This window comes from Bos indicus x Bos taurus, chromosome 4 (assembly GCF_003369695.1).
Source record: "Bos indicus x Bos taurus breed Angus x Brahman F1 hybrid chromosome 4, Bos_hybrid_MaternalHap_v2.0, whole genome shotgun sequence".
In the NCBI taxonomy this organism is placed as follows: Eukaryota; Metazoa; Chordata; class Mammalia; order Artiodactyla; family Bovidae; genus Bos; species Bos indicus x Bos taurus.
Window position 1 is genome coordinate 14,077,433 of NC_040079.1, and position 23,251 is coordinate 14,100,683.

The 23,251-nt window shown below is 49.9% G+C and overlaps 2 long non-coding RNA genes and 2 gene segments (V, D, J or C); all 4 read right to left on the minus strand.

The window, feature by feature from the left end:
- Positions 1-1,354: 1,354 nt before the first annotated feature.
- LOC113891110 lies at positions 1,355-4,563 on the minus strand. Its single transcript, XR_003510666.1, has 2 exons — positions 2,245-4,563; positions 1,355-2,113 (listed from the first exon to the last, which is right to left on the minus strand). It is a non-coding gene; the product is annotated as an uncharacterized LOC113891110 (long non-coding RNA).
- A 504-nt stretch (positions 4,564-5,067) lies between these two features.
- Positions 5,068-11,384, minus strand: LOC113891111. The segment is given in 3 exon segments: positions 5,068-6,271; positions 9,051-9,509; positions 9,625-11,384. Coding segments are annotated over 3 exon segments (633 nt in total).
- Positions 11,385-11,644: 260 nt separating this feature from the next.
- On the minus strand, positions 11,645-14,326 carry LOC113891112. The gene is made up of 3 exons (XR_003510667.1): positions 14,175-14,326; positions 13,512-13,622; positions 11,645-11,731 (listed from the first exon to the last, which is right to left on the minus strand). It is a non-coding gene; the product is annotated as an uncharacterized LOC113891112 (long non-coding RNA).
- A 570-nt stretch (positions 14,327-14,896) lies between these two features.
- Positions 14,897-15,508, minus strand: LOC113890862. The segment is given in 2 exon segments: positions 14,897-15,372; positions 15,460-15,508. Coding segments are annotated over 2 exon segments (525 nt in total).
- Positions 15,509-23,251: the final 7,743 nt, after the last annotated feature.

Genomic DNA, 23,251 nt, shown 5'->3' on the forward strand with positions numbered 1-23,251 from the left:
GTCTGGGACTGGTTGGCGGACTCCAGCGTGAGAGCAAAGTTCTCTTTGCTTGATCTGGAGACGCTGTACCCGTCAGGCACATCTCCTGGCTCTCTAGAACGCACACCAGCTGAGTAATGGATCAGCCTCAGCCCGTGTCCCAGGTCTTGTCGGTACCAGTACATATAATCGTGATTCAGATCCTGAGTACATTTCAGTGTCGCGTTCTGTCCTCTCCTCACGACCTGGAATCTGGGGTCCTGAGTGACACCAGCATTGACCGCCCCTGTGGAGAAGCAGGACCCATGCTGCAGTCACAGCAGACAGGCTTAGTGCTGGCACCCCGAAGGGGACCCTGCCCCCTAGGACTCACCTGCCTGCAGGAGACAGAAGACCACACAGCCCAGGAGGCAGGGGCTCATGGCGGGGGCGGGGCAGGCAGAGGGCCCTCTGGTCTGAGTGTGGATGAGAGGGGAGAGGGGCTCTCCAGGGAGTCCTTCTGAGATGTCACTGTCCCTGCAAGCCCCCTGAGATGTCACTGTCCCTGCCCGGCCCCAGAACCAACCTGTCTCTCAGGGGGCCACACCCCTTCCCGTAAAGGCTCAAATGAGAAATGAACCTGAGCTATAAGTTCACAGCACAGAGCCCTATCCAGATCATGGCACGTACGCTCACACGGCTGCAACCTTTCTGTAAGTGTTAAAGATTTTTTCTGTAGATATTAAACTGATTAAATGTGTTGTATGTTCTAGTCCAGAGATAGGTCTTCATTAACATGTATATTACTTGTATTTACCTACATATTTCTGGAGTTTTGAATCCTGAGGAAATCCTTCTGGCTTCCTGCTGCCCTTTATGATAAGTGTCCCAAGAGCACTTCAAAAGGAGAAGGCAATGGCAACCCACTCCAGTGATCTTGCCTGGAAAATCCCAGATACTGGGGAGCCTGGTGGGCTGCCGTGTATGGGGTCGCACAGAGTCAGACTCAACAGAATCGACTTAGCAGCAGCAGCAGTTCTTCAAGGCACCATTTCCGCAACATTGACCGCAGTCCTGAGACTGTCCTTCCACCTACCATGTTTCTCCAAGTTTCTGCTCCCAACCTCATCTCAGGCTCATCAACATTTGAGGAATTCTTTGGTCTATTTCTAACCAATTCACTGACAGACGGTCCACCGGTCAAACGCAGGTACAGCTCCTTCATGTTCAGGGCAGCCCGTGATTCCGTGTTGGGGAGAGGGAGCAAGCAGAGCCCCCTCAGGCCGGTGACCCACCTTTCTGGGTGGAGAGAATTGGGTGCCCAGCACAGGATGACGTTTTGGCACAAAGGAATACTGATGCAGGAGGGACGTGGAGGGAGGTGCAGACGCCAGGGTGATGAAAAATGCTCAGTTTTTATTTGAGACATTCCTCTCATGGGAATACCTTCTTGTGATTGGTGGCTGCCATTCACTGAGTACAGTTCATATCACAGAGCCCCAAACTGTATCTTGTGACACATAACACAACAGATGTATGTAATTTGCTTGTACAGAGATAGTTCCATGAGCGAGGGACCACTGGTGTTGAGAACACACTTGGCCGGGATGCTAGCTGTAACACTTATGAAGTATGAGATCTGGGCAACTCACGACCCTCAGATGTACAAACAGTTAAAATAATACTTACCTTGATGACTTCAGTGAGCATTAAAACACACCAAGAAGTGAATGTCTGGGAAAGTCTATCGCTCCACCAGGACTGGGCTTGGCAGGCTGGCAGCTGACACACGGGCACCACTTCCTGAGCTGGGGCAGGACTGTTTTTGTCCCAGAGGCACCTGATCATGCAGGGCTGTGTCTTGGCTGCTGGCACAGAGATACACGGCTGAGTCTGTCAGCTCCAAGGGGGTCAGGCTCAGCTCAAAGCCAGCATCACTGAACTGGTTTCCTGAGAATTGATCTGATATGTTTCCTTTTTGATACACTTTCCCATCATAACACTGAACAAGAAACTGGGGGCTCTAGCCCAGGGCCTGTTGGTACCAGTATACAGAGAGGTGTCCAGATTCAGGGGAACATCTCAGTATCACTTGCTGTTTTCTTGATTGGATCAGGTATTTGGGGGGTCTGGGTGACTCCAGAATCCACCAGGCCTGTTGGGGAGAAGACAAGAAAGCTGAGGGAAGAGCACAGGGAAGCCTCCTGCTGCAGCCCTCTTCACCAGGCTTCTATCTCAGGAAGGCAAAGACATCTCAGAAGCTCCCACACTGTGTCCGGGACTCACCTGCTCCCAGGAGGCAGAGAGTCACACAGCAGAGGAGCCTGGAGCCCATGGCAGCATCAGGACCCAGGACTGCTGCTGGCTGGGGGCGGGGTTCCTGGGGTGAGGGGGTAAATATTGACCCTCCTGCTTCCCTGATTGGAGCATTTGCCTATGATGTCACTGCTCTGTGTCTCTGAAGGTTGCCCTTGTCCACTGGACCTCTTGCCAGGACCCAGGGCTGGCTCCTCTATGCCCTTCCCTGTCCCGCACAGCCCCTCAGCAAAGGGTGGGTGTGAGGTGAGCACTGTCCCCATCTCCCCATATGCCCATAACATGCCTTTTTCTTCTTGTCCTGTCCCTGCCTGACACTCATCACCCAGCCCTCACCAGACACACTAATCCCCTCACCCTCCACTCCCGATGCTGCTCCAGGAGAGGATCCCCTGGGCATATCCAGAGGCTCCAGGCATGTCTCCATTCCCCTGGGCAGTGAGGAGTCTGTGCTGGGTCCATGTGTCTGGACCACTCAGGGAGCTCAAACCTGCTTTCTGATGCAGGCATGTAGCCAAGGTTCCCCTAAGCTGCCCTCTCCAGGGTGACTCTCAACCCCTCCAGCACACTCTGCTTACCATGGGCCCACAGTGCCTCCTAGAGGCCAATGGTTTCATGGATCTGAGCCTTTCATCTAAAACAAGAATACAAATTCCCCACACTCCACACTCTCAACCCCTACTCACACATACACACACACCCATACACACACCCCTCATCTGTTGCCTTCCCAGCCTGGATGAATTAGGGCTGATCTTCAAGTCTAGTCTTAGCCTGTGGAGGTAAAAAAATGTATGATCAGATATTTCTACTAAGAAGGAAACAATTGCTGCACCACTACAGTGCAAGTAGTTAGCTAAAATGGAGTACTTTGGGCAATAGAAATAAGTGCTCTCATGATCTCAAATGGTGGAAACCTGGTCCAGGTTAATTGAGATGCTAAGAAAGAGGGGCAAGAAGGGAGAACACACACACCCAGCCTGTCTCTGCTCCTGCTAATGCACCCCAAGGTATTTTGTATGGTTTCTAGTTAACTGAGGTTGTTTTCTCTTTGATGACCCCAAGACCTTGCTCAAACATGACCGCTTACACGTGGTTACAAAGTTCCCTGTGTCATGTGAAGGGACATGACCCAGATGAGGGCAGAGCGGTGTGTCTGGAGCAGAGAGGGAAGGGGAGCTGAGGCCAAGGAAATAAAAGAGGAAAGATCTGTCCCTCTGATGGGCAAGAGCAGGGAGAACTTGAGAGCTAGGCTTCAGGAGAAACTTCCAGAGAAACAGCAATGACGTGCTGGGAGAGACAAGAGGGTCTAGATATATCTGATTTACTAATATTCTTCCCTTCTGGAGGTCTTAAGCTGATGAGGAAGAGTCAGAACTAGTCATAAATGGATGCAGACCGAACTGCATCCAGGGAGAATGCAAAGGAAAGACAGAGACTGATGGTGGACACATGTCTCCGAGACCCTGGGGTCAGATCCAGGCCTGTCCAGGTCACACATCCAGGGTCACAGTGCTGGCACGTGGTCCCCAGGGCTGAGGCTCCTGGTGCTAGGAGCCTGCACGTGGGCCTCCTGTCTTTTTGCACAGAAGCAGGTAGCCATGCAGTGCCATGGAGTAACTGCTGGCACAGAAGTATGCAGATGTGTGGGAGCAGTTGGCAGAATCCAGTGTGAGAGGGAAGTTCTCTGTGTTTGATCAGGAGACGCTGTAGCCCTCGGGCACATCTCCTGGCTCGCTACTGGACACACCAGCTGAGTACTGGATCGGTCTGTGTCCCAGGTCTTGTTGGTATCAGTACATACAGTTATGACCCAGATCCTGAGTACATTTCAGTGTCGCGCTCTGTCCTGTCCTCACGACCTGGAATCAAGGGTCCTGAGAGACATCAGCAAGGACCACCCCTGTGGAGAAGGAGCACACCAGACAGGCTTAGTGCTGGCATCCCCAAAGGGGACCCTGCCCCCCAGGACTCACCTGCCTGCAGGAGACAGAAGACCACACAGCCCAGGAGGCAGGGGCTCATGGCGTGGGCGGGGCAGGTGGAGGGCACTCTGATGTGTGTGTGGATGAGAGGGGAGAGAGGGTCTCCAGGGAGTCCTTCTGAGATGTCACTGCCCCTGCCAGGCCCCAGAGAAAACCTTTCACTCAGGCGGGCACCCCCCTTCCCCTGGAGGCTCAAATCAGGAATGATCCTGAGTGAACTGTTCATATGTGACCGACCTGACAGCATATTAAAAAGCAGAGACATTACTTTGCCAACACAGGTCCGTCTAGTGAACGCTATGGTTTTTCCAGTGGTCACGTATGGATTGTTGGGCCATAAAGAAAGCTGAGGGCCAAAGAATTGATGCTTTTGAACTGTGGTTTTGGAGAAGACTCTTGAGAGTCCCTTGGACTGCAAGGAGATTCAAGCAGTCCGTCCTAAAGAAATCAGTCCTGAATACTCTTTGGAAAGACTGATGCTGAACCTGAAGCTCCAATACTTCAGCCACCTGATGGGAAAAACTCATTTAAAAAGGCTCAGATGCTGGGCAAGATTGTAGGCGGGAAGAGAAGGGGACAATAGAGGATGAGATGGTTGGATGGCATCACCAACTCGATGGAAACATGTTTGAGTAAACTCTGGGAGTTGGTGATGGTCAGGAAAGCCTGACCTGCTGCAGTGCATGGGGTCGCAAAATGTCAGACATGACTGTGGGACTGAACTGAACTAAACAGCTCACAACAGGGAGATCCATCCTGCTCAATGAAAATAAGCCTTACAATTTGTTGTAAACTTTCCATAAAACTGTTCACAACTTTATGTATACTTTATTCCAGAAATAGCTGTTCATTATCACATATATTCAGTTTATTGATCTGTAGTTTATTATTTCTGTAGTTTTGAATCTCAGGGAAAATCCTCAGGCCTTCCTGCTGCCCTTTATGACTCACGTGTCCCAAATAATCCCTCATGTTTCTATTTTGTTTAATTGACAACAGTCCAATTCATGTCCTTCCACCCACAGTGATTATGGTTCTGGTTCCCTAACCTTAGGGCAGGCTCATCAACACTTCAGGAATCCTTGGGCTCCCTTTCTTATTAATTCACCGACTGACAGGGTGCCTGTCACACGCAGGCTCAGCGCCTTCATGTCCACCTGAGCACGTGCTTCTCATCGTGTCTGAGGGTTGGGGGAGCAGCAAGCCGAACCGCCTCAGGCCTGTGACCCAGCTTTCTTTGAGGAGAGAAGCTGGTTGCCCACCACCACGGATGACGTGTTGGCACAAAGGAGTGCAGACGTGGGAGGGATGTCGGGACAGATGGCTGACCCCGGGGTAAAGGAAAAATGCTCCGATTTTACGTGAGACATCCATTGCATGGGGGTACTTCCTTGTGAAGCAGACAGCCATTCAGTAACTGATATCCTAGAGGCCCAGACTGTATCACATGCACAAACCTCACATTTAGAAGGATCCTGTTCTGGCTGCCATGCTCTGCTGCTGTGATTTTCAAATTCTCAATAATTTCTGAACCTGAATATCATGCACCTGGTCCTGAGTGGGTGACCGTGGTGACCTCCTGATGAGCTGGTTTCCATGGAACCCGATTGCAGGTCTGGGGTCTGGGTGACTAACCATTCCCTGGGCCTCAGAGACAAAAACACAGAAGCTAAGGTCAGAAGCAACAAATGAGCTCGATGTTGTAGCCACAAAAACAAGCCTTCAATTGGAGCCTGGCAAGTCCATGGGATCCATACCTGTGCTCAGAATGTCTCTGGTCCAAGAGACAGTGGGACCCACAGGGCAGGAGACTAGTGCTCAGGCCAGGCCACTATAGAAAGGGGGACTTTTCAGTTCAACTCCTGTGACTTGGACACTGGGCTCAAATCAAAGGCAAGCCTTCTCCCTGACATGAAATGATCTCTCACCAAAATCACTGCTGCTGGTAGGAGGCCGTGGTGTGTGCATATCACATGGGACCTCAAAGGAATTTCCTAGGAGATGAGGACATCCTGTCAAAATAGCATCATAGAATCATTTCAGACAATATGTGCACGAGAAAAGAAATTTATGAACGTGAATAAATAATTTAAAAAAAAAAAGCCTGTACAGCAGAGAAGACCTTTGGATGGTCATTTTTCAAACCATCCATCTCCAGATAGGATAGTCCCTGACATGGATATGGTGCTCACATGCTTTCAAGAACTTCTTCAACCAAAATACTTTCCAGGACCAATTTCGTAAATATCTAGCTCTGGGCTAAAGAGGACTTTAAAACAAAATGACAGCAACAGAAATACTATGGTTGTCAGGGAAGGAGACAGGCCTGGCAATGGGGCCTCAGAGGATTTTTGGTGATGAAATGTTCTCAGCCTTTATAGGTGAATGTTCCGTGGGCACACACACATGGATTTATCAGAACCATTCATCTGTTCACTGGACAGTGTATAATGTTACTGTATATACAGCGGACCCCTTGGACTACACTATTTTGAACTTCAGGGGTCCACTTTTGTGTGGAATTATTAATAGATGCTAACTACAGACCTTGGTGTTGATGTGGTAAAGAATCTGCCTGCAATGGGAGAGACCTGGGTTGGATCCCTGGGTTGGGAAGATCCACTGGAGAAGGGAAAGGCTACCCACTCCAGTATTCTGGCCTGGAGAGTTTCATGGACTGTATAGGGGTGGCAAAGAGTCAGACAGGACTGAGTGAGTTTCACTTTCACTTTTCACAGTACCACACAATTGTGGCTGGTTGAATCTGAGGATGTGACATCGTAAACAGGGTTGACTGAATTTTAAACAAATTTTACAGCAGGGTTAAGGCTGGTTCAGGGGCCCCAAACTTCACATTATTCAAATGTTATCTATAATTCATATGCCAATACAGTTGATGTAAAAATGCCTGAGGGTAAGTTACATGCTCTTTTTCTCTCATGTATTGAGCCAGCAAGCATAATTACTTTCTTTCCTGTGACATCTGAAGACCTCAAATATAGGCTTTGAAGTCACAACATGTCCATATCTACTTTTGCACCTAGGAAGCATTAGAGGAGGCTGTCAGAGGTTAGCAAAGGGAGTCAAGAAATCCATGGTCCTGTTACCTGCCAGGGACTTCATGCTTACTAAATTCTTGTGCAGCCCTGGAAGGTGGTGTCCTGACTAACGCAATAAGTCAACTTGACTCTGCCTTGGGTATTTAGCTTTATTTTTTGGGTGCTCCAAAGAGGGATATTTTTTGGTTCAGACGGTAAAGTGTCTGCCTGCAATGTGGGAGACCGGGGTTCGATCCCTGGGTCGGGAAGATCCGCTGGACAAGGAAATGGCAACCCACTCCAGTACTCTTGCCTAGAAAATTCCACGGATGGAGGAGCCTGGTGGGCTACAGTCCATTGGGTCACAAAGAGTGACAAGACTGAGCGACTTCACTTTCAACATGTGAATAGGTATGTTTTAATAATAGATTAGATAACCTTTTAGTTCATAAAGCAGATGACCCTCCATAATGTCGGTGGGCTTCATGAAACCAGGTGAAGAGATGAATAGACGAAAACACTGATCCTCCCCCAAGTAAGAGATAATTGTCAGCGGATGGCCTTCACACTGGACCGTTAGTCCTTCTGCTTTTGAACTTAAACATCAGCTCCCCTCAGTCTCTAGTAGCACCAGACCCGCTTGCAGCTTTTGGACTTACCAGTCTTAACAACTATGTGAGCCGATTGCTTTAAAACTTGTATGTGAGTATGTGTGTGTATGTGTGCGTGTGTGTGTGTGCTTATGTGTATTATTTATTCCTGTCCAACTCCAGCAACCAGGGATTCACCCTGAAGAGATGGACAGTGTCGGCGAATGAGACAGCTTCTCATTTTTCTTGGGCTGCCTGTTTATTCCAAGTTTAAGATTCTCTTTTATACTTTTACAAAAACATTAGGCCAGAGGTTTGACATTTTCAGTTCCCCCTCTCCCAGATTTATTATCTCCATAAATCATTCTTGCTCTTCAAACAGAGTTCCTACTTCAGTGATTCTCTGGGGATCAGCCTTGTCATCTATTATCTACCTCCTCTAATGTGTCCTATAGTTAACTTGTGATTACATTGTAAATCATGCTACATTCCTCAGTTTACTACTTATCTTCCTAAATCCTGTTTGCCCCTAACATCCTGAGCTCACTATCTCTTAACAAGGCTTCTAGCTATAGTGTCTCTAAAAATTCCTAACTTCCATAAGCTATAGTAAAATATGCTAACTTTACAACATTCCTTAAATCTTTAACTTCTAACTATTTTAATTATTACTAAGCCCTAAATTCAGTAAACTCCTTTGCCACAAACATTCTCCTCACAAATAGGCTTCAGATATCAATCCCTCCCATGGCCTCAAGCTACGGCCTATGTGCTCATCCTGGAACACACTTTTGTAAAAGTCCTTGAACAAATGTCAATGATTAACTTTATGAATTATTTTCTGAGCACAGCTGCAGAAGACTTTGTGCCTTTGCATGTTCCTCTCAAGAACAATAAGCACCTTAATATTCCTTTTCAGTCAACTCAGCCGAGGAGAGGAAAAGACAAGTCAGAATTACAAGGCCTAACTCCTTCATCCTGGGATCCCTGCCTGCGGAATGAGGAGAGGGGGCTGGGGACCGTGCCTCCATTTTGTCAGTAATGCCTAACGCGGCTCCCAACAGAGAGGCTTGAATCAAATTCCTTGCTCTGAAAGTAATGACATATAAGATGTGGACAAGTCAGTTCCCATCAAATGTATAAATAGGTAAAATAATACTTACCTAGAATGATGTTTGGGAGCATTAAAACACAGCAGAGGAAGAACGTCTGGGAGAGTCTATCGGATCTATCTAGGCCTGACAGGCAGGCAGTACCCTCACAGCCACTTCCTGAGCTGGGGCAGGAGTGTTTTTGTCCCAGAGGCACCTGATCATGCAGGGCTGTGTCTTGGCTGCTGGCACAGAGATACACGGCTGAGTCTGTCAGCTCCAAGGAGCTCAAGTTCAGCTCAGAGTGAAAGTCACTAAACTGTTTTCCTGAGAATCGATCCGGGAGCTGTGCTTCTCCCCTCACTTCCTGGCTGTAATACTCAACGAGGAACTCGGGGCCCTGGCCCAGGGCCTGTTGGTACCAGTACACGGAGAGGTGTCCAGAGACAGGGGAGCAGCCCAGGGTCCCTCGCTGTCCTCTTGCTTTAATCAGGTATCTCGGGGTTTGGGTGACTCCAGAATCCACAAGGCCTATGGGGGAAGAAGACTGGGGCTGAGAAAGAGCACAGGAGAGAACCCAGTGGTGCCTTGGATTCAGGCAGAGTCAGGCCAGGAACACAGATTCCCCGCTGTGCCAAACACCCACCTGCTGCCAGGAGACACAGAGCCGCACAGCAGACGGGGCTGCAGCCCATGGCAGGAGGGGCACAGCTGGGAGGCGTATCCGTGCTCAGAGCTCTGGTTCTCTGAGAGCTGGGGTTCTGGGCCTCCTTTCTCTGACTAGAGGTGAGGCAGTGACGTCACTGTTCTGATGTCACTGCCTCTGCTGGTTCCCAGGAATCGGACCTCTCATTCCAGGTCGCTGATCCAGGAACACTGCTCTGTCCTACAAAGTCTTTTAGATGATGTGTGAGCTGGACTGCTGGTCTCAGCGAGGCTGGGTTTATGCCCGACGCCCTTCCCCATGTCTCCTTCGCTTTTCTCCTCAGGTAGGTGTTTCTCTTTCCTACCACCTCCCAGCTCCATACCCTTCACTTTTGCTGCAACCTCAGAGGCTCCCTCAGCACTGCATAGTTGAAGTTCATGGCTCCCAGCTGGGACAGCAAGCCTGCAAATTAGTGCCTATCCTAGTAAGGCTTCTAGAGATAAAAACAGCAAATAAAGCTTTCTCTTAAGCCTCCTGGTCCCAGGCACTAGCTCTGTCTGCTTGCTCTGCCCCTGAAACTTGTGGAGTTTCTCAGCTGCACAGTGTCCCGCTGTGGTCTATGCGTGGAAACCAAAATTGTCTGCCCAGATTTAATAGCCATGGGATGTGTTCATATTTGAAAATATTTCACTGTTTGCCGACTGAACTGTGTTTTTGCTTGCTTTGTTTTTCTAAAGAACACACACACAATTAGAAACACAAACACACACACCAGCCTGCCATAGCTGATTCATGATTTTGTATTTCAAGAGAAAAGAAATGTGCTTATGCAGGAAATATTTAATACTTGACTTTCAGAAGATTGTGATGAGAGAGATGCTACAAACTTGGGTTAGCTTTTGTCCGTGGTGGTGTTCAGTGGCTAACTCGAGTCCAACTCATTAAAACCCCCTGCATTGCAGCATCCCAGTCTCCCCTGTATTCACTATCTCCCACATTTGCACAAATTCATGTCTGTTAGTCGGTGGGGCTATCTAACCACCTCGTTCTCTGCCACCCCATTCTCCTCTTGCTTTCAGTCTTTCCAGCATCAGGGTCTAGGCTATTTAGATGCTAAAGACAGGCAATGGTGGAGAATACATACACACACAGCTTGTCTCTCCTCCTCAGGGACGACCAAGGAATTTTGAATGATTAATATTTAACTGAGGTTGCATTCTCTTTGAGAACCCCAGATAACCTTCTCAAACACGCCCAGTTAGGGATCATTACAAGGTTCCCTGGGTGATGGGCAAGGACATGACCCAGATGAGGGAGGAGCAGCAAGGCTGAAGTAGAGAAGAGTGGGAACGAGGGCCAGGAAGGTGGGAGAGAAAGGCCCACATCTGGGGAAGCTGGACAAGAGCAGAGACCACTCAAGGGCCACCCTGGGGGAGAGCCTTCCACAGAGACAGGCATGCGGTGCCCGGGGGGGAGACAAGCAGGTCTAGATGTATCTGATTTCCCAACATCATTCCCTCCTGGAGGCCTCATGTTCAGACTGATGACTAGCAGTCAGAGCTGGGTAGCAATTTTAGGCTCACGTGGCAGCTAGAGTGAAAAGACAGAGAGTGAGGGTGGACACATGTCCACGAGGCCCTGTTGTCAGGTCCGTGCCAAGAAGATCAAACATCGCTGGCTATGCTGCCAGTATGTGTCTGTGGGCTCCGAGTCTCCAGGTGCTAGGAGCCGGCAAGGGGCTCCCTGAGTTCCAGGCTGCAGGGCCCTCATCTGCTTTTTTGCACAGAAAGGAGGTGGCCCTGCAGCACCGTGGAGTAACTGCTGGCACAGAAGTACACAGATGTCTGGGAGTGGTTGGCAGACTCCAGCGTGAGAGGGAAGTCCTTTGTGCTTGGTCTGGAGACTCTGTAACCCTCGGGTATGTCTCCTTTAACCGTGTCAGGAGCAGCAACTGAGTAATGGATCAGCCTCAGCCCTTGTCCCAAGTCTTGTCGGTACCAGTACATGCAGTTATGATCCAGATCCTGAGTACATGTCAGTGTAGCCTTCTGTCCCGTCCTCACGACCTGGAATCTGGGGTCCTGAGTGACACCAGCATGGACCGCCCCTGTGGAGAAGGAGGATCGATGCTGTAGTCACAGCAGACAGGCTTAGTGCTGGCAGCCCCAAGGGGACCCTGCCCCCAGGACTCACCTGCCTGCAGGAGACAGAAGACCACACAGCCCAGGAGGCAGGGGCTCATGGCAGGGGCGGGACAGGCGGAAAGCCCTCTGGTCTGAGTGTGGATGAGAGGGGAGAGGGGCTCTCCAGGGAGGCCTTGCGAGATTTCACTGTCCCTGCCAGGCCCCACAGCCAACCTGTCACTCAGGGGCCACGCCTCTTCCCCCAGAGGCTCAAATCAGAAATGAACCTGACTGAACAGTTCAAAACAGAAACAACCCATCCAGATCAATGGACTTGAGCCTTATGAGTTGTTGTATCCTTTCTATAAACAGTTTACAACTTTAAGTGTGTTGTATTCCAGAGATAATTCTTCATCCCTAAGTATGTGAAGTTATATGCAGATTTCTAACTGCAGGGTTGGGGGTTACTCAGTGCTCCTAAACAGCACATTGTTCAAAAGTCAGCTACAATCCATGCATCAGTAAAGTTGATTTTAACATGCCTGAGGAGGGTTGTATGTTACATGCTCTGGCTAATTTCCTGCACTAAATCAACAGGCAGAACTATTTTCACCCCTGTGATTTCTAAAGGCCTCAGCTAGAGGCAAAATATGTACATCTCTATCTTTGCACCTAAGAAATGGTGGAAGAGGCTGTCAGAGATTAGCAAAGGGAATCAAGAAATCCAGAGTCCTGTTATGTGCCAGGGACTTCTTGCTTACTAAATTCCTAGGCAAGCCTGGAAGTTGTTGGGATGACTAATTTAATGTGTCACCTTGACTAGGCCACAGATATTTAGGCCACAGATATTTAGGCCACAGATATTGTTCTGAATGTCCCTGTGAGGATGTCTTGGTGAGAGATAAATATGTGATAAGTTATCGATAGATTTTAAAATCAGATTAGATGAACATCTTTACTGGTAAGGCAGATGATCTTCCATAATGGAGTAGGTCTCATCCAATGAGATGAAGAAATGAACAGAACAAAAACCCTAAACCTCTCCTGGGTAGGAGAGAATTATCCAGCTGATGGCTTCACTAGACTATCACTTCTTCCTGCCTAACAGCCTTTGAACTTAAACATCAGCTCTTCTTAGGTCTCTAATAACATGAGCCCAGCTTCTAGATCTTAGGCTTATCACTATTAACAACTATGTGGGTCAAATCCTTTAAAAGATATATATATATGTTTTATTGTTTTATGGGAGAATGATGCAATGGGGGCGAAGACCACAGTAACAAGGACAGACGTAAGTCTGATTCCTTGTTCTGATATTTATCTGATTCCTTGTTCTGATATTTATGAAGTATGAGATCTGAGCAACCCACTCCCTCTCAGATGTGTAAAGAGTTAAAATAATACTTATCTTGCATGATCTTTGGGAGCATTAAAACATATCAAGACATGAATATCTGGGAAAGGCTGTCTGCTCTACCAGGACTTAGGCCTGGCTGGCTGGCAGTTGACACTCTCACACCACTTTATGAGCTGGGGAAGGATGATTTTGTTCCAGAGGCACCTGATCATGCAGGGCTGTGTCTTGGCTGCTGGCACAGAGATACACGGCTGAGTCTTTCAGCTCCAAGGAGCTCAAGCTCAGTTCAGAGCTAGAGTCACTGAACTGTTGACCTGAGCATCGTCCTGATAGATTTGTTTCTCCTCTCACATTCTGTTGAAATACTGAACAAGGAACTGGGGGCCCTGGCCCAAGGGCTGTAGTACCAGTACAGAGAGAGGTGTCCAGAGTCAGGGGAACATCTCAGCGTCGCTTGCTGCTTTCTTGATTTGATCAGGTATTCGGGGTCTGGGTGATTTCAGAATCCACCAGGCCTGCTGGGAGGAGACAAGGAAGCTGAGGGCAGAGCACAGGGAAGCCTCCTGTGCAGCCCTCATCACCAGGCTTCTGTCTCAGGGACGCAAAGAAGTCTCAGAAGCTCCCACACTGTGTCCAGGTCTCACCTACTCCCAGAAAGAAGAGGTCACACAGCAGAGGAGCCTGGAGCCCATGGCAGCATCAGGAACCCAAGACAGCTGCTGGCTGAGGCGGGTCTCCTGGGGTGAGTGGTATAAAGTGCTGACCCTCCTGCTCCCTGATTGGAGCATTTGCCTATGACATCACTGCTCTGTGCCTCTGCAGGCTGCCCTGTCCACTGTACTCCTTGCCAGGACAAAGGTGAGCCCTCTAAGCCCTTCCTGCCCTTCCAGTACCTGAGCAAGGGGTGAGTGTGAAGAGTGCACCATCCCCATGTCCCCAGTGAACACAGCATACTTTGTTGTCCTCTGCCAGCCCCTGCCTGACACGCAGCCGGGCACTCACCTGGCCGGCAATCACCAGGCAATCAGCTGACAATCACCCAGCCCTCACCAGCCACCCCAACCCCTCACCTCCACTTCCCCTGCAGCTCCTGGAGACCGTCTCCTGGGCACATCCTGAGGATCCAGGCACATCCCCACTTTCCTGGGCAGCGAGGAGTCTGTCCTGGTTCCATATGTCCTGGAACCTCAGGACCTCAGGGAACTGAAACCTGCTTTCTCATTCAGGCATGTAGCCAAGGTTCCTTAAAGCTGCCCTCCCCACGGTGACTCTCCACCCCTTCCAGGACCCGCTGCTTACTGTGGGCCCACATCGCCTCCTAGTGGCCAATGGTCCACAGTCTCATGGATCTGTGCCTTCTGTCTAAAGCAAGAATGTAAATACCCCACACCGTGAACACACACACACACACACAACACACACTTGTTCTACTGTCTTCCCAAGCTGGCTGACTTAAGATTGATCTGCAAATTCCCTCTTAGCCTCTGGAGGTAAAAGCCTGTAGAAAACAACATTTCCATTAAGAAGAAAATAATTACACTGACAGTAGAATGGAATCACAAGGTGGAATCACACAGACCTTCAATACAGACACTCTGCTGAGCTCAGGGGAATACAGCCTGGGACACTGCAATCCTTAGACCCCTCTGATTAATCAGATCCAGATATTTCTAGACTTTCTTTATAAATTATTACTAATTCTAGGTAATGGAGTTATATACAGAGATTATATATATTAACCCATTTAGTTTTAAAGTTATAAAACTTTGAAATAAAAAAACCCAGCGGTCCACTACATTGGACGTTGATGTAGCTGGGCGTGATATGAGAGTGCACACTCAGTGTCACACTGCAAGCATGTGGCCCTGGGTTCCAAGGCTCCGGGTGTGAGAAGCCTGCAAGGGGCTCTCCGACATTCATGCAGGGCTTCCCTTATCTTTTTGCACAGAGAGGAGGTGGCCGTGCAGCGCCGTGGATAACCACAGGTGCAGAAGTACACAGATGTCAGGGAGCAGTTGGCAGACTCCAGCGTGAGAGGGAAGTTCTCTGTGCTTGGTCTGGAGAATCTGTAGCCCTCGGGCACGGGTCCTTTCTCCATGGAGGGAGGGATAACTGAGTAATGGATCAGCCTCAGCCCGTTTCCTGGGTCTTGTTGGTACCAGTACATATAGCTAAAGCTCAGATCCTGAGTACATGTCAGTGTCGCGCTCTGTCCTCTCCTCACGACATGGAATATGGGGTCCTTAGAGACACCAGCATGGACCGCCCCTGTGGAGAAGGACGACCCATGCTGCAGTCACAGCGGACCTGCTTAGTGCTGGCACCCCGAAGGGGACCCTGCCCCCCAGGACTCACCTGCCTGCAGGAGACAGAAGACCACACAGCCCAGGAGGCAGGGGCTCATGGCGGGGGTGGGGCAGGTGGAGGGCCCTCTGGTGTGTGTGTGGATGAGAGGGGAGAGGGGCTCTCCAGGGAGTCCTTCTGAAATGTCACTCTCCTTGCCAGGCCCCAGAGCCAACCTATCACTCAGGGGCCCACGCCCCCTCCCCAGAGGCTCAAATCATAAGTGAACCTGAGAGAGAAGTTCACAGCCCAGAGCCCCATCCAGATCAATGGACATAAGCTGTACAAGTTGATGAAACTCTTCTGTAAAACTGATTAAATTTTGTGTGTGTTCTAGTCCAGAGATAATTCACATTGACACATGTATTACTTCTATTTATCTGCATATATCTGTAGTTTAAATCTTGTGGAAATCCTTCTGGCTTCCTGTCGCCCTGTTTAACTCATGTGTCCCAGTAGGACTTCAAGGTTCCATTTCTGCATAACTGACCACAGTCCTGAGATTGTCCCTCCACCTACCATGTTTGTCCAGGTCTCTGCTCCCAAACTCACTGCAGGCTCATCAACATTTGAGAAATCTGTTTGGTCTATTTCTAATCGAGTCACTGACAGACGGTCCGCCAGCCAAATGTGGGTGCAGCTTCTTCATGTTCCAGGAGGCCCTGCTTCCCATGTCAGTGCAGGGGAGGGAGCAAGCAGAGCCCCCTCAAGACTCTGACCCACTCTCTTGGTGGAGAGATGCTGGGTGCCCAAAACAAGGTGATGTATTGGCACAAAGGAATTCAGATGTAGGAGGGACTTGGAGGGAGGTGCAGACATCAGGGCAAATGAAAAATGTTCTGTTTTTATTTGAGACATTCCTCCCATGGGAATATCTCAGAAGCTCCCACACTGTGTCTAGGACTCACCTGCTCCCAAAAAGTGTCACACAGCAGAAGAACCTGGAGCCCATGTCAGCATCAGGAACCCAGGACTACTGCTAGCTGGGGCGAGGCTCCTGGGTTGAGAGGGTAAGTGCTGACCCTCCTGCTTCCCTGACTGGAGCATTTACTTATGACGTCACTGCTCTCTGTCTCTGCAGGCTGCCCTTGTCCACTGGACCCCTTGCCAGGACCCAGGGCTAGCTGCTCTATGCCCTTCCCTGTCCCGCACAGCCCCTCAGCAAAGGGTGGGTGTGAGGTGAGCACTGTCCCCATGTCCCCATATGCCCATAGCATGGCTTTTTCTTCTCTTCCTGTCACTGCCTGACACTCATCACCCAGCCCTCACCAGCCACACTAATCCCTCACCCTCTTCCTCCCATGCTGCTCCAGGTGACGACCCCTGAACACATCCTGAGGCTCGAGGAACGTCCCCACTCCCCTGGGCAGTGAGGAGTCTGTGCTGGGTCCATGTGTCTGGACCACTCAGGGAGCTCAAACCTGCTCCCTGATGCAGGCATGTAGCTAAGGTTCCCCTAAGCTGTCCTCTCCAGGGTGACTCTCAACCCCTCCCAGAACACCCTGCTCACCATGGGCCCACAGTGCCTCCTAGTGGCCCATGGTCTCATGGCTCTGTGCCTTCCATCTAAAACAAGAATACAAATTCCCCACACTCCACACTTGCAACCCCTACACACACACACACACACACACACACACACACACACACACACCCTTCATATGCTGCCTTCCCAGCATGGATGAATTAGGGCTGATCTTCAAGTCTAGTCTTAGCCTGTGAAGGTAAAACACTGTATGATCAGACTTTTCTACTAAGAAGGCAGGAATTCCTGCAGCACTCCAGTGACAATAGTCAGCTAAAATGGAGTAATGCTGCTGCCGCTGCTGCTGAGTCACTTCAGTCGTGTCCGACTCTGTGTGACCCCATAGACGGCAGCCATCAGTCTCCTCCGTCCCTGGGATTCTCCAGGCAAGAGTACTGGAGTGGGTTGCCAGTGCCTTCTCCGAAAATGGAGTCATATGGGCAATAAAAATAAGTGCTCCATGATCTCAAATGAAGCCAGCCTGGACACCTGTATTCCAGACCTCCTTTTGATTAAGCAGATCCATACATTTCCAGATTTCATATTTAAATTTAGCATTACCAAATTCTAGCAGGTGCATTTTATGAAGAGGTTTTATGTGCATTAACCTATTTATTTCCTATGAACTTGTAAAATCTTGATATAATAAGATACCATGAAGGAAATGTTTTGACTTTGAGAAGATTTCTCAGAGGGAAATGGTAGAAACCTGGTCCAGGGTAATTGAGATGCTAAGTAAGTGGGCAGGAAGGGAGAACACACACACCCAGCCTGTCTCTCCTCCTGGGAATGGACTCCCAAGGGACTTCGGCTGGTTTCCAATTAACTGAGGTTGTTTCCTCTTTGATGACCCCAAGAGCTTGCTCAAACACGCCCGCTTACACGTGGTTACAAAGCTCCCTGTGTCAGGAAGGGACATGACCCAGATGAGGGCAGAGCAGTGTGTCTGGAGCAGAGAGGGCAGGGGAGCTGAGGCCAAGGCAGTAAAGGAGGAAAGACCCGCCCCTCTGGTGGGCAAGAGCAGGGAGCACTTGAGAGCTAGGCTGTGGGAGAAACTTCCAGACAGCCATGAGGTGCAACAGAGGCACAAGAGGGTCTAGATATATCTGATTTACTAATATTCTTCCCTTCGGGAGGTCTTAAGCTGATGAGGAAGAGTCAGAACTAGTCAGAATTGATTGCAATCCGAACTGCATCCAGGGAGGATGCAAAGGAAAGACAGAAACTGATGGTGGACATGTGTCTCCGAGTCCCTGGGGTCAGATTCAGGCCTGTCCAGGTCACACATCCGGGGTCACAGTGCTGGCACATGGTCCCCAGGGCTCTGAGGCTCCCGGTGCTAGGAGCCTGCACGTGGGACCCTGTCTTTTTGCACAGAGAGCAGGTGGCTGTGCAGCGCCGTGGAGTAACTGCTGGCACAGAAGTACACGGATGTTTGGGAGGGGTTGGCAGACTCCAGTGTGAGAGGAAAATTCTCTTTCCTTGATCTGGAGACACTGTACCCGTCGGACACGTCTCCTTTCTCCGTGGTGGGAGGCCCAGCTGAGTAGTGGATCAGCCTCAGCCCGTGTCCTGGGTCTTGTCGGTACCAGCACATGTAGTTATGACCCAGATCCTGAGTACATGTCAGTGTCGCGCTCTGTCCTCTCCTCATGACCTGGAATCTGGGGTCCTGAGTGACACCAGCATGGACCGCCCCTGTGGAGAAGGAGGACCGATGCTGCAGTCACAGCGGACAGGCTTAGTGCTGGCACCCCGAAGGGGACCCTGCGCCCCAGGACCCACCTGCCTGCAGGAGACAGAAGACCATACAGCCCAGGAGGCAGGGGCTCGAGGCAGGGGCGGGGCAGGCGGAGGGCCCTCTGCTCTGAGTGTGGATGAGAGTGAGAGGGGCTCTCCCGAGAGGCTCTCTCTCTGAGAGGTCACTGCCCCTGCCATACCCCAGAGCTAACCTGTCACTCAGGGGGCCACGCCCCTTCTCCCAGAGGCTCAAATCAGAAATGAACCTAAGTGAACAGTTCACCTATGATACCTAGGCAGCATATGAAAAAGCAGAGACATTACTTTACCAACAAAGGTCCGCCTAGTCAAAGCTATGGTTTCTCCAGTAGTCATATATGGATGTGAGAGTTGGACTATACAAAGAATTGATGCTTTTGAATTGTGGTGTTTGAGAAGACTCCTGAGAGTCACTTGGACTGTAAGGAGATCCAAGCAGTCCATCCTAAAGGAAATCACTCCTGAATATTCATTGGAAAGGCTGATGCTGAAGCTCAAACTCCAACATTTGGCCACCTGATGCGAAGAACTGACGCATTTGAAAAGACCCTGATGCTGGGCCAGATTCAAGACAGGAGGAGAAGGGGATGACAGAGGATGAGATGTTTGGATGGCATCACCATCTCAATGGATATGAGTTTGGGTAAACTCTGGGAGTTGGTGATGGACAGGGAGGCTGGAGTGCTGTGGTCCAAGGGGTCGCACAGAGTCAGAGCCGACTGACTGGCAACTTGACTCTTCCATGGGTATTTAGCTTTATTTTTCTGGATGCTCCTAAGGGGGTGTTTTTGGAAAAGTTAACATGTGAATAGGTATATTTTAATAATAGATTAGATTAACATTTTATTTCATAAACAGATGACCCTCCATAATGTTGGTGGGCTTCATGAAACCAGTTGAAGAGATGAATAGACAAAAACACTGATCTTCCCCCAAGTAAGAGATAATTTTCAGCCGATGGCCTTCACACTGGACTGTAAGTTCTTCTTCTTTTGAACTTAAACATCAGCTCCCCTCAGTCTCTAGTAGCACCAGACCCACTTGCAGCTTTTGGACTTACCAGCCTTCACAACTATGTGAGCCAATTGCTTTTAAACTTATGAGTATATGAATGTGTGTGTGTGTGTATTATTTATTCTTTGTGGTGGACAGTTTTATGGGGGCAAAGACCACAAGTGATGAGGACAGACTTGAGTCAAATTCCTTGCTCTATAAGGAATGACATATAAGATGTGGGCAAGTCAGTTCCCCTCGTGTATAAACAGGTAAAATAATACTACCTAGGATGATGTTTGGAAGCATTAAAACACAGCAGAGGAAGAACGTCTGGGAGAGTCTATCGGATCTATCTAGGCCTGACAGGCAGGCAGTCACCCTCACAGCCACTTCCTGAGCTGGGGCAGGAGTGTTTTTGTCCCAGAGGCAACTGATCATGCAGGGCTGTGTCTTGGCTGCTGGCACAGAGATACACGGCTGAGTCTGTCAACTCCAAGGAGCTCAAGTTCAGCTCAGAGTGAAAGTCACTAAACTGTTTTCCTGAGAATCGATCCGGGAGCTGTGCGTCTCCCCTCACTTCCTGGCTGTAATACTGAACGAGGAACTCGGGGCCCTGGCCCAGGGCTTGTTGGTACCAGTACACGGAGAGGTGTCCAGAGACAGGGGAGCATCCCAGGGTCCCTCGCTGTCCTCTTGCTTTAATCAGGTATCTCGGGGTTTGGGTGACTCCAGAATCCACAAGGCCTGTGGGGGAAGAAGACTAGGGCTGAGAAAGAACGCGGGAGAGAACCTGATGGTGCCTTGGATTCAGGCAGAGTCAGGCCAGGAACACGGATTCCCCCCTGTGCCAAGGACCCACCTGCTGCCAGGAGACACAGAGCCACACAGCAGATGGGGCTGCAGCCCATGGCAGGAGGGCCAGAGCTGGGAGGCGTCTCCTTGCTCAGAACTCTGCTTCTCTGAGAGCTGGGGTTCTGGGCCTCCTTCCTCTGATTGGAAGAGGCAGTGATGTCACTGCTCTGATGTCACTGCCTCTGCTGGTTCCCAGGAATCGGACCTCTCATTCCAGGTCCCTGATCCAGGAACCCTGCTCTGTCCTGCAAAGTCTCTTAGATGACATGTGAGCTGGACTGCTGGTCTGGGTGAGGCTGGGTTTATGCCCGACGCCCTTCCCCATGTCTCCTTCGCTTTTCTCCTCAGGTAGGTGTTTCTCTTTCCTACCACCTCCCAGTTCCATACCCTTCACTTTTCCTGCAACCTCAGGGCTCCCTCAGCACTGCATATTTGAACTTCATGGCTCCCAGCTGGGACAGTAAGCCTGCAAATTAGTGCCTATCCTAGTAAGGCTTCTAGAGATAAGAACACCAAATAAAGCTTTCTCTTAAGCCTCCTGGTCCCAGGCATTAGCTCTGTCTGCTTGCTCTGCCCCAGAAACTTGTGGAGTATGGCAGTTCCATAGCGTCCCCATATGGTCAATGCATGGAAACCAAGATTGTCTGCCCAGATTTAATAATCATGGGATGTGTTCATATTAGAAAATATTTCACTGTTTGCCGAAAGAACTCTGTCTTTGCTTGCTTTTTTTTTTCTAAAGAATACACACAAAATTAGAAGCAAAAACACACAAAGCAGCCTGCCATACCTGATTCATGATTTTGTATTTCAAGAGAAAAGAAATGTGCTCATGCAGGAAATATTTAATACTTGACTTTTAGAAGATTTTCATGAGAGAGATGCTAGAAACTTCGATTAGTTTCTGTTGGTGGTGTTGTTGTTCAGTTGCTAACTCAAGTCTAACTCATTGAAACCCCATGCATTGCAACATACCAAGCTCCCTTGTTCTTCACTATTTCCCACAGTTTGCTTAAATTCATGTCTGTTGAGTCGGTGATGCTATCTAACCACCTCTTGCTCTGCCACCCACTTCTCCTCTTGATTTCAGTCTTTCCCAGCATCAGGGTCTAGGCTATTTAGATGCTACAGACAGGCAATGGTGGAGAATACATACACACACAGCTTGTCTCTCCTCCTCAGGGACGACCAAGGTATTTTGGATGATTAATAATTAACTGAGGTTGCATTCTCTTTGAGGACCCCAGAGGACCTACTCAAACACGCCCAGTTAGGGATCATTACAAGGTTCCCTGGGTGATGGGTAAGAACATGACCCAAATGAGGGAGGAGCAGCAAGACTGAAGTAGAGAAGGGTGGGAACGAGGGCCAGGAAGGTGGGAGAGAAAGGCCCACATCTGGGGAAGTTGGACAAGAGCAGAGACCACTCAAGGGCCAGCCTGAGGAAGAACCTTCCATAGTGACAGGCATTCAGTGCCCGGGGAGAGACGAGAGGGTCTAGATATATCTGATTTCCCAACAACCTTCCCTCCTTGAGGCCTCATGCTCAGACTGATGACTAGGAGGCAGAGCTGGGTAGCATCGTTAGGCTCACGTGGCAGCTAGAGTGAAAAGACAGAGAGTGAGGGTGGACACATGTCCATGAGGCCCTGTTGTCAGGTCCGTGCCAGGAAGATCAAACATCGCTGGCTATGCTGCCAGTATGTGTCTGTGGGCTCCGAGTCTCCAGGTGCCAGGAGCCTGTAAGGGGCTCCCCAGGTTCCAGGCTGCAGGACCCTCATCTGCTTTTTTGCATAGAAAGGAGGTGGCCGTGCAGCACTGTGGAGTAACTGCTGGCACAGAAGTACACAGATGTCTGGGAGCGGTTGGCAGACTTCAGTGTGAGAGGAAAGTTCTCTTTGTTTGATCTAGAGACGCTATACCCATCCGGCATGTCTCCTGGCTCGCTAGTGTGTGCACCATCTGAGTAATGGATCAGCCTCAGCCCATGTCCCAGGTCTTGTCGGTACCAGTACATGCGGTTATGACCCAGATCCTGAGTACATGTCAGTGTCGCGTTCTGTCCTGTCCTCACGACCTGGAATCTGGGGTCCTGAGTGACACCAGCATGGACCGTCCCTGTGGAGAAGGAGGACCGATGCTGCAGTCACAGCGGACACGCTTAGTGCTGGCACCCCGAAGGGGACCCTGCCCCCCAGGACTCACCTGCCTGCAGGAGACAAAAGACCACACAGGCCAGGAGGCAGGGGTTCATGGCGGGGGCGGGGGCGTGGCAGGCGGAGGGCCCTCTGTTCTGAGTGTGGATGAGAGGGGAGAGGGGCTCTCCAGGCAGGCCTTCTGAGATGTCACTCTCCCTGCCAGGCCCCAGGGAAAACCTGTCACTCAGGGGCCACGCCTCTTCCCCCAGTGGCTCAAATCAGAAATGAACCTGAGTGAAGAGTTCACAGCTCGGAGACCCATCCAGATCAGTGGACTTGAGCCTTATGAGTTGTTGTGTCCTTTCTATAAACAGTTTAAAACTGTAAGTGTGTGGTATTCCAGAGATAATTCTTCATTCCTTAGTATGTGATGTTATATGCAGATTTCTAACTGCAGGGTTGGAGGGTTACTCAGTGCTCCTAAATAGCACATTGTTCAAGAGTCAGCTACAAT